Genomic DNA, 11,352 nt, shown 5'->3' on the forward strand with positions numbered 1-11,352 from the left:
TGCCGCCCCTGCCGCTGCTGCAGGAGGGAGGGTCTCGCCCTCCAGAGCCTCCCCCTCTGCTGGGACGGGTTTTTCTCCTGCCTGAGGGGAGGAGAGGATCAGACACGGGCTGCAGCTGAGGAGGTTTGATCCGAAGTGATGTCCTCGGAGTGTTTTTTTTTTTCTATCACTTGAGCAGTAAAAATGTAAACGTCTGGGTGTTGTAGGATTGTGGTTTGTCTCCTTTAGGAAGGGTGTGTTTGTTCTTGGTACCTGGAAGGCGAGTGCTTTGTCACCATCACTGTTGTGGGTTAAGCCTTGGTTTGTTTCAGAACGTGGAAACCATCCTGGATATTAAAGGTGGTTGGAGTTTATAGAGGAATGCATCTTTAAGGTTCCAAACCCTGTGGGTGAGGGCTTCTCTGGAAAGGCTGCACAAGAGCTGTTTTCTTCCTGCCACAAAGTTCTGGTTCCCTTCTGCCACGGCAGCCTGAGGCAGATCCCAGAGCTCCAGCTCAGTGCCTGGTGCTGCCAGGAATCCCTCCAGCTCTGAAGGCAGAGCTGGGTCCTGGGGGACCCCAGCAGGTAACAGGTCAGAAGTCCAGTGATGTGTTTGTCTACTTGGACTTGTTTACTCTCCCCCTGCCCCAGTTTCCCCAACTCAAGTGAAACAAAAGTGCTCAGTAACAAACACCCCCATGAGAATGTGGTTGCCTCTCAGTAATTCAGCTAATTTGCTGGTAATCCAATCTGGAATGCTTGTGCTCTTTAGCTCCAGTCCAGATCTGGACCCACAGAGCTACGTGGCTTGACAAGGTTGTGGAAGTTTAATGCTCCACTTGTATCTATGTCAGAATACTTTTCCTGTGCTGGTGCCAAGTCTTGTCATAAGCAAACAAGTGGTTCGCTTCAATTATTTTAGATTACAACAAGTTGGTTTATTTTAAGACAATTGGATCTGTTTTCGGCTGAAGCAACAAACAAAACCACCCAAGAAAATTATTTTGAGCAGCATGTGAAGGAGCTGAAGCTGCATTACTTTGTGCAGCTTTCAGCCAGTGCAGACCTGCAGCAGCTGCCTGGAAAAGGAGATGCTGAGGGGTTTTGTGCCACCTTCCCTTTGTTGGGGTTGATGAAAACAGAGTTAATTTGTTGTGAGTCGGGAGTATTAAAATGATAAAGAACACATGGTACATATTTTCTTAAGTAGCATGTATTATTATTAAGTAGCCTCTGTGATACTCTTAAAAGCCAGAGCTCTTAAGTAGTGGCCACTGCTGAGTGACAGCTCGATCTGCTGATGGCAGAGGGTCCTGTGGGACAGCCCGGGACAAACTGGTGCTTTTCTTTTGATGTGACTTGTAATGTCACTTTTAATGTGAGCAAAGAAGCTCCAGCTACCAGGCTGTGTGTTCTCACTGCCCTCTCTGAGCAGGCTGCTGGGCAGCACGGGAACTACTGCTTGTTTGACATTTGTGCAGAGAGTTTAAGAAATAACTTCTCTAAAGGTCTCTGGCTGTGCCACGAGCCATGTGTCTCCATTTCTGCTGGGTCTTTGTGTTCACCCAACGTGAAGGTGCATGCCAGAATTTTCCTTTTCTGTCCTTGCTGCTAATTGGTGATAATTACCCAGCTCACAGGTAGTTAGCGATAGAACAGTAGGGAAGGGCTTCAAGCTGCAACAGGGCAAGTTTAGACTGGACATTAGGAATTTTTCTTTCACAGCAAGAGTGGCCAGACATTGAACAGGCTGCCCAGGGAGGTGGTTGAGTTGGTGGTTAAACCCTGGATGTGTTTGAAGGTCGTTTGGATGTGGTGTTGGTGGAGATGGTTTGGGGGAGAACTTTGTAGAGTAGGGATGGTGGTTGGACTGGGTGATCCCAAGGGGCTTTTCAAACCTGAACAGTTCTATGATTCTTTAAAGGCTTTGCAGGTTAAATCATTCCCTTGCAGGTGAATTGCTCTTCTCTCCTCATCTTCTCCTCATCTCCATGGCTTTTGATTTTGAGTTTGGAAGGTGCTTGTCCTGATGCACAGCCTGGACGATTTAGCTTTGACTATTCAGGATTAGCTTAGTAGAAACTTCATTTTGCTTGTGTGTCATGTTGATTGGAAAAAAATGACATGTGATGCTCCAGTGTCCTCCTTGTGTGTAGTGATTTGGTTCCAAATTGAAGTTCTTAGTAACATTTGAATTTCCTGCTGCTTGCTATTTAAGTTACTTAAAAAAAAAAAAGGGCAACAATAACCTGTCATATTGCTGGGTGGTGATTCCCAGTAGGTTTTTTTTGTTTGTAGAGTTGAGCTCTTAAAACCTTGAGTCACCCCTTGGGATCTCCTGTTTTACTGGTGCCATCCAGCTGGAGCTATGCTGCAGGTTTTTCTCAGGTACATCACCTGCTTTCTGCCCCCTTGGCTGCACAGTTTGCTGAATTCAAGCTTCTAAGTAGAGTATTCTCTCTAAATGGAGTCCTTGAAGCTTCCTGTGTCTTTGTGAGATCTGTGAAGACATCCAGCCTCCTGTCAGTGGAGCTTCCCTGCAGGATGTGTGCTTTTGGTTCATATTCCCTGCTCTGAACCTATGGAAAATTGTACCAGCTGAGTAATCCTTGAAGATTTCCTCTGCAGTGCCCTCCTCTGGAATGGGGTGTGTGGCTCCAGGAGCTTCCAGCAGTTGTACAGCAATAGAGTTGGACCATTTTAGTTGCCCTTGACTGTCTTAGGTTGTTTTTTTGACTGACATTTTCTGGCTCACTTGGAAATCCACAGCACAAAGGTGGTGCCTGGGTTGGAAGGCAGCTTAAGACAGCACAACTAGTCTACCTGACTCATTAGTGATCAAAACTCTTTTTAAACTGCTCTGGCCAGCTGCCACTTACAGATCTGTCATTATCTCTAATTAGCATGTCTGTAGAGGAGAATCTAATCACCTTGAAGGGATAAGTGTTTTCAAGGAGATTAGAGAGGATCTTTAGGCAAGTATTAATTAATCAAAGGTTGACATTGGCCCTTGTGATCAATGCTTCTGAGGAGTGCTGTCTTCTCCAAGCAGCTTTCTCATGTTTCAAGGAGTGTTTCGAGTTCCATGTTGTCACCCGTTACCCATGGGTTAGATGTCTGGAGAGTCTGCAGTGGTACTTCTGTGGTTGCAGGATGCAGTAGTTCAATCAGTGCCAAATCTGACACGTGCTGGGTGTGATTCCATCATTTTTGTGGAGTGAAAGACCTCTCAGCAGCCTTAGCTTCCCTGGCAGGGGTTGCTTTTGGATGAGCGGTGGGTGCCTGGGGCAGCTGAGCTGCCTTGTATCCTGCTGAGGTGGAGGGCATGGGCAGCTGGGTTCCCTGGGAAAGCTGCCTTTCCCAGAGCACCATTCTTCACTGGCTTTGTTTATTCAGCACTTAACTCCTGGTTAGCACTGTAAGTACAACCCTGAGGGGTTATTTTCCTGCTTCTTGCACTGAGCCTCCAGCTGAAAGCTGAGGTGGTTGGTTCAGGCAGGAGCTTAAAACTGCTGTGGATAGAGATGTGGAGGAATGGAGAGCTTCCAGAGGAGACCTCAGGGGTTTTTGATCTGAACCCCATTCAATGTAAGGCCACCTGATGAGGTTGCTCAGGGCCTTGAGGTGCTGAGGTTTGAATGTCTCTGAGGTATGAGATGACAGAGGCTCTCTGGGCTCCTCTTCCACTCTTTGACCACCCTCAAAGGAAAAATATTTCCTTATATTTAGCTTATGCACAATAAAATGAGGAGAGAGATACTTTCCTGGAATGATTTTTGTAACAGCTTGTCCCTCCTCAGACACAGAAGGAGCTGAATGTCCTTGACTGTCATTCTTGGGGTGCAGGTTTCAGGGTCAGCCGTGTAGCTGTGTGGTGACTTTGAGCTACTTGCTTTTAAACAGCATGTTAATAATTTTGTGTTCCCAGTCATCTTGTTTTCACGGGATGCTCCCTTAATCCATATGGCACTTTGCTGTTGCTCATTGTTTATCTCTTGCCCATTTTTGAGGCTGTTTTTCTTCTGTAACTGGGGACACAGCTCCCGTGGTGGGTCAGAGCAGGGAGTGCTGCCCTGGTGGGGCAGCTTGTGGCTGATGGCTCTGCTGGGGTTTAGTGCTGCAGGGGGGAGCCAGGCACCCTTGCTGCTGACACTGCAGGAGAGCCTGAGACACAGAGCTTGGTCCTTCAGGGTGTTTTCATCATGGCCTGGTTATTAGCACTGCATGAAGATTGTTGTACCCGATCCTTTGGTGGGACCATTGCACCTGGTTCTGTCTGCTGGTTGCAAACCCCCAACAACAGCCATGAACTATCTTGATACTTTATTTCCACCCACATAATCTTAAATATAGTGGCCCAAATCCCAGGCTGGTTTGGGTTGGAAGGGGCTTTCAAGATAAACTAGTCCCAACTCCCTGCCATGGGCAGGGACACCTCTGGCTAGACCAGGTTGCTCCAAGCACATTCCAACCCAGCCTTAGAATCATAGAATCATTTTGGTTGGAAAAAACCTTTTAAGATCAAGTCCAACTGTTACCCTAGCACAGTGCCAAGTCCACCACTAAGCTGTGTCCCTAAGTCCCATATCTAGTGGCACTGTGCAAGCACTATTTACTGGTTTGTCTTGAGCAGAACTGGCTTTGGAGAGGGGCAAGGTGGCCTGGTGCTGTGTGGGAGGGCTGCAGCCTGTGTGTCTTGAGGTGGATGGCGTGGTGAGCTTCAGGTAGTGTTGCTGACACTGCAGTTTTTAGTTCCTGATGCTGTTTGCAACTATGAAGCATATTTATGGGCTGGGCTGCTCGGATACTTATGGGAGGGTAAGATGCCAGTCACTGTTTCTGCTCTCAATGGTTGCAGCTTTTGTTGCTGGAGAACATGTGGTTATGCCTCTGCTGTAGCCTTCTCCCTTGTCCTCTGCAAGGGCAGGGGAGGTCACTGCTCCTGTCCTGTGTTCCTCCCACACGTTGCTGGTAGCTGCTGCTCAGCTCTGCCTCTTGCAGCCACGGGCTTGTGTGGGCTGGCTGCTACTTGGTGACAGCAGTGGCTCTGCGCACCCCTGAGCAGTTGCTGCCAGGCTGGAGCTCTGTGGGTGCTGCTGGGCAGCTCTGGGGGTGGTACTGCTGTCTCCTCCCCTTTGGTGGGACCATTGCATCTGGTTCTGTCTGCTGGTTGCAAACCTCCAACCACAGCCATGAACTATCTTGATACTTTATTTCCACCCACATAATCTTAAATATAGTGGCCCAAATCCCAGGCTGGTTTGGGTTGGAAGGGGCTTTCAAGGTAAACTAGTCCCAACTCCCTGCCATGGGCAGGGACACCTCTGGCTAGACCAGGTTGCTCCAAGCACATTCCAACCCAGCCTTAGAATCATAGAATCATTTTGGTTGGAAAAAACCTTTTAAGATCATCAAGTCCAACTGTTAACCTAGCACAGTGCCAAGTCCACCACTAAGCTGTGTCCCTAAGTCCCATATCTAGTGGCACTGTGCAAGCACTATTTACTGGTTTGTCTTGAGCAGAACTGGCTTTGGAGAGGGGCAAGGTGGCCTGGTGCTGTGTGGGAGGGCTGCAGCCTGTGTGTCTTGAGGTGGATGGCGTGGTGAGCTTCAGGTAGTGTTGCTGACACTGCAGTTTTTAGTTCCTGATGCTGTTTGCAACTATGAAGCATATTTATGGGCTGGGCTGCTCGGATACTTATGGGAGGGTAAGATGCCAGTCACTGTTTCTTCTCTCAATGGTTGCAGCTTTTGTTGCTGGAGAACATGTGGTTATGCCTCTGCTGTAGCCTTCTCCCTTGTCCTCTGCAAGGGCAGGGGAGGTCACTGCTCCTGTCCTGTGTTCCTCCCACACTTTGCTGGTAGCTGCTGCTCAGCTCTGCCTCTTGCAGCCACGGGCTTGTGTGGGCTGGCTGCTACTTGGTGACAGCAGTGGCTCTGCGCACCCCTGAGCAGTTGCTGCCAGGCTGGAGCTCTGTGGGTGCTGCTGGGCAGCTCTGGGGGTGGTACTGCTGTCTCCTCCAGGCCAGGCATGCAGAGATGACTAGTGTCACTTGCCTTTTGGCTGGAGCTCATATGCCTGTCTTTTTCCAGGGGAATATGGATTCAGTTCTGACTTCTTTTGCTCCGGTTACAGGTTTAAATTCATGCTTGTGTGTTCTGTCATCCTCTGTGCCACCGTGAGTCAGTGGTGAAAGAGCAGATCTGCCTTGTCAGAAGTAATGCAAAAAACCTGCTGTGTTTTTCCTTCCAGTATCTCTTTTAACCTGCCTCATTTCTTCCCAGAGGAGTTTTCAATCAGTTCAGAGCCCTGTAACTCACTTCTGACTGACCTGGACTCATAAATGGCATTGTAGCTAGATGAGCTACCCAAGTCATTTTAGGTAACATACATAAATGGGCAGTAGTATCAGAGCCCTTTGCTTTGTGTAGGTCTCTTCAGATCTAGTTCTGATGGCAAACAACCCGGGTCATCACCCTGAAATGGGAGCTGTCCCAGCCTGAGATCTGGAGGGCAGGCATCTTGCTGTGCTGTGGTAGCCTGGAGATCTGTCCCCTGAACAGGGGCTGCCCCTGAACCCGAGCTGCCTGGGGGTGTTAAATGTCCCTTCAGGTCCTCATCGTGCCGTTCCATTATTTTAATTGTTCCTTTGGCAGGGGTCTTCCTACGTTTCATATCAGCCTTTGTTTGGTTTCAATCAAAAGGCTTGATTAATAATTGATGCCTCAATGTTTCTCAGCCTGCGGGAGGCAGGCAGGGCAGGGGTTAGGGCTGGAGGTAAGGAAGCTGTGCTTGGTGCTGGTCAGGCTGCTGGCTCTCCTGGCTGGCTGTGAGGAGCCAGCCCAGCCTGCAGCCTCTGCACAATCAACCTCAGAATTAAAGATGCAAATTGCAAGTGCCAGGGGCATGATTCGATTGGCAGTGGCAGCTCTGGGATAAAAGCAGAACAAATCTCCTTGGTCCCGTTCCAGATTCCTCCACCTCTGCCTGCCAGGGGCTCCTGGCAGTGCGGGCTGAGACCTGGCTCCTTGCTGTGCTCCTGGCCTCCGGGTGCTGTTGGACATTGCTGAGCTGCTGGGGCTGCTGCTCCTGGGTCCTGTCATGCAGCTCGTGGTGCCCACATCCCAGGGTTGGTGTTTCTGCAGCGTCAGCAGCGTGGCCGGGCTGCTCACCCGTGTTCCCCCTGCGTCCAGCCCTCCCTCCTGCCGCTCTCATGTGGGCACAGCTGGAGTCCTGTCAACTTCCTGGGTTTTTAAATCTCTTTTATCTAATTCCTCAAGGGTATTTCTCCTTTGAAATCACGACTGGGTGATGTATGTCCCTACAGTGACTCAGGGGAAGGTCCTTCATTCCCTAAAAATAGTTTTAATTCTCCAAGTCTTTCTAGATGCAGAGCACTGTCTGGGCACACACAGCAGTTTAAAGAAGCTTCTGCAGCATGTGAAGATAAATCTGGTGTGGTGGGAGTCTGTGCTTTTCTCTTTTCCTTCCTTAACACACAGCAGTGATTCCTGACTATTAATAGCAAGAGCAGATTTCTGCTAAGCACTTTATAAGGAACAGAGCAGGAAAATGTCCTTTACACCTACTGCTTAAGTATTACAGCTCTATGCATATGATCTTACTTTAGGTTGGTTGGGTGGTGCTGATACTTGAGCACTGCAGCTGCCTGGCCTTTTGGAAAACTGTAAACTGCTGCTTTCTCTGGGAAAAATAACCTGGGGGTCCTGGTGGACAACAGACAGGCTGACCATGAGCCAGCAATGGGCCCTGGTGCCCAAGAAGGCCAATGGCCTCCTGCAGGACATCAAGAAGAGTGTGGCCAGCAGGTCAGGGAGGGTCTTCTGCCCCTCTGCTGTGCCCTGGAGAGGTCACAGCTGAAATGCTGTGTCCAGATCTGTACTCCCCAGTTCATGAGGGACCAGGAACTACTGGAGAGAGTCCAGCACAGGCCACAGAGATGCTGAGGGGCTAGAGCATCTGCCTGTGAGGAAAGGCTGGGAGAGCTGGGGCTGCTCAGCTGGAGGAGGAGACTGGGGGGGATCTGATCAGTGTTGATCAGTATCTACACGGGGTGTCAGAGAGATGGGCCAGACTCTTCTCAGTGGTGCCCAGTGAGAGGACAAGGGGCAATGGGCACAAGCTGGAGCACAGGAGGTTGAAGTTAAACATAAGGAAAAACTTCTTTCCTGTGAGGGTGACAGAGACCTGGGACAGGCTTCCCAGGGAGGCTGTGGAGTCTCCACCCCTGGAGACATTCCCAACCTGTGGAATCTGCTCTAGGTTATCTTGCTCTGGCAGAGGTTGGACTAGATGATCTGCAGAGGTCCCTTCCAACCCCCACCACTCTGTGACTATGGCATAGCTGTCAGATGTGAAAATGGACTTGCAGGAGTAGCCCTGGATGGGCAGCAAAGCTCCTTTGGGAAGAAGCTTGACCTCCTGCTGCCGGGCAGGCATTCAGGTTACTGGCTTTGCTCTCCAGGGCTGCTCCCTGTGGTGTGGGGTGACCACAGGCTGTAGCTGCAGCACTTGTCACAGCAGAAAATATCCATGGCAACTCATTTGCCAGTTCCGTGAATCTTCACGATTTTAGAAGTTTTTCGCTCTGTGAAATGCACAGGGGTGGTTCCACAAACTTTTTTTTTCAGGTCTTCTGCAACTGTCAAGAGTCGTGGCTCTTCTTGGAAACGTGTGAAAAATACATCAGTCCCAGTTCAGAAGATGGGGTGAGTTTGGCTGTGTTTGGCTCCAGAATGACCATGGGTGACTGGGATATGCTCATGCCCCCAGGGAGATGTGCCCTGTATCTTCAGCTGGACTGTGCATGAGTGGGAAGTACCTGATGAAATAAATAAGAATCTTCTTGTCTTAAGAATGTGGAGATGATGTGCAGCAGGTGAGGTGCCACCTGTGCCTGCAGCTCATGAAGAGTTAAGTTGTTCCAGGCTTTGGTTTGAAGTCCTCTTTGGAGGCATCTGGAGGTGAGGGCTCAGGTGGTGTGTGTGGCTCTGTTCTTGAGAAGCCCCATCCTTGATTTTTTTAAAAGACCAAGACCTCCAAACTTGGCTATTTCCCAGTATGCCTGTTACTGTGTTGCTGGATGCTGTTTATTTGCCCTCCGTTGTTCCAGGGTGTTTCCCAGCAGAGCTTGTGGAGCAAAAATTACTGCAGGTTTGCAGTGTGTGGTCGGGTGAAACTAATATGTGGCTGTATGTGATCCCAGCAGTTTTTCCTTTTCCTGTCAGTTGGGTCTCTCCATGGTCTGTTGGTGAGGGATTTCTGCTGGCTTCCCAGCTTTAAGTCATTCCTGGTATGTAATTTTTGTAAGCAAAGAGGGAAGAGAGTCAGAGAAAAAGAGATTTTGCAGTGGTACCAAAGAGCTGCTGGGCTGTGTGGGACTGTCTGGTGACAACACGTAGGAGTTTGATGCTGGTGTGGTGGTGATGCTCTCAGTAGCCATATCCCATCAAGGACTGATGAGGATTAATGTGCAGCTTGATGTTTGTTATTGTGTAGTGTTTGAACATGTAATTTGATGATTTATTTATTTTTTTTTTTGGCAGGCTGGATATGGTTACACCACATTAGTCCTAGTCTTTTCTTTGTAATGTCTTTATTGATGGGTGAGTGCTCTTGCAGCCTGCCTGTGCTGATAGCAGATGGGGCAGAGGGGTTGCTGTGTTGGGAGGCAGGCCTGGATTTTGGAGGGACCGTGGCAGGCTGGAGAATCAGGGTGATGGGCACCTTGTGGTGTTCAACAGAGGATAATGCAAACCCTGCCCTGGGGTAGCTGGCCAGTAGACAGCTTTGCAGAGGAGCCCCTGAGGGGTGGACAAGATGACCGGGAGCCATTAGAGGTCAGCTGTGTTAGCAGCAGTGCAGCACTGAGAGAAGGGGCCTGTCCCCTCTGCTCAGCACCAGGGAGGCCTCTCTGGGCTCTGGATCCAGTTTGAGGCTCCCCAGGATGAGGCTGGACTGGTGGAGGGATGTGGATCAGCTCATCCTGGAGCAGAGAAGGGGGAACACAGCTACATGGTGGGAGGGTGTGGAGAGGACAGAGCCAGGCTCTGCTTTGGGGATAGAGGGACAGGGTGAGGCCACAGGTCCATACCAGAGCACAGGAAATTCCACGTGGGCACAGGGAAACGTTTTCACTGGGAGTGGTGGCCAAACTCTGGGACAGGGGTCTGGAGAGGGTGAGGAGATTCAAGCTGTGTCTAGATGAGGTCTTGAGCAACCTGATTTGGTTGCTTGGGTTGGACCTGAGGCCTTTTGAGGTGCCTTCCAATCTCAGTTTGTGTGCCATTCTGTCATTGTTTGGCTTCTGGTGCTTACAACTTGGTAAGTTTGCCTTCAGCTCTCTAGATACTGATGGAGGATGAAGAAAAGCTGCATCCCATCTAGGCTTGCCCTGACAGTGCTGAGGGAGCACTGGAGAGTCCTGTGTCTGGACACTTCGGGCTGTTTCAGAGACTCCTGCTTCCATGGTATTCCATAATCCTTCCTGCTACAGGGAGTTCACAGTGTGACACCCTCATTTATTCTCTTTTCTTCCCCCCAGTTTGTGTCTAAGTGCAGGTATTGAGGACAGGCAGCTGGTGCTGGGTGTGCTGGCTGAGGGAGGGCAGGAGAGCTGTGTTGGCAGAGCTCCTGGAGGGAAGAGCTACCTGGGGAGGTCACCAAATGTGGGCTGAGAATAGCTGGCCGGGGTGTGCGGAGTGTTGAGGTGTAACTGGTGGTTGACTGTGTCCTTCTGGTTGTTCCTGCTCCACTTGCCTCACGGGTGAGAGTCGGGGCACGACCTGGGGAGGTAGGGAGGGATGTGTCCCTTTTGGTGCCTCGTGTTCAGGAATGAGCAGGACCCACTTATGAATCTGAAAAACTGCTTTGGTGAGGAATCAGGGCTCCAGCACAGCCCAGACAACGTGATCTCACTGTGCTGGGTCTCAAGTTGATTTTGAGGGTCTGACTTTGCAAGAGCTGGCCTTGCTCATCCAGCCCTTCCAGCTCTTGGTTCCTGCTCTGATTTTGGCTGCACTGCATTGAAAAAAAACCCACCACAGTACAGTTTTATTCTCTAAAGTTCTAAGTTGGCCCCTAAATTGACAGAAGGACTTCTGCCTGATGCTGGGGCAGCCTGAGGACTGGCAAGCCAGTACAAATGCCTGCTAAAATGCCAATAATATGCTGGCTACTAATGAGCAGGTGTCACCCTGGAGCACAGGGCATCATCACAGGGATGGAGCGAATTACATTTTTGACTTGCAAGCACCACAACATTCTTTACATATTTTTGCTGTTTTTCATTTGTCTTGTAAGGAAACAAGTTAAATCCAGCAAGCCCTTTGTCCCATGTGTCATGTAGGGAA

At 49.8% G+C, this 11,352-nt stretch overlaps 1 protein-coding gene across 1 annotated transcript in view; it reads left to right on the plus strand.

The window, feature by feature from the left end:
- The first annotated feature begins 7,732 nt into the window (after positions 1 to 7,732).
- The window catches only part of LOC104394734 (oxysterol-binding protein 2-like), a 98,812-nt gene continuing 95,192 nt past the window's right edge, over positions 7,733 to 11,352 (plus strand). The window contains exon 1 of the mRNA XM_010004369.1: positions 7,733 to 7,809. Coding sequence (XP_010002671.1) covers positions 7,733 to 7,809 — 77 coding nt within the window. The remainder of the gene's footprint in view (positions 7,810 to 11,352) is intronic.

This window comes from Chaetura pelagica, unplaced genomic scaffold (assembly GCF_000747805.2).
Source record: "Chaetura pelagica isolate M959 unplaced genomic scaffold, ChaPel_1.0 scaffold149, whole genome shotgun sequence".
NCBI classification, from domain to species: Eukaryota; Metazoa; Chordata; class Aves; order Apodiformes; family Apodidae; genus Chaetura; species Chaetura pelagica.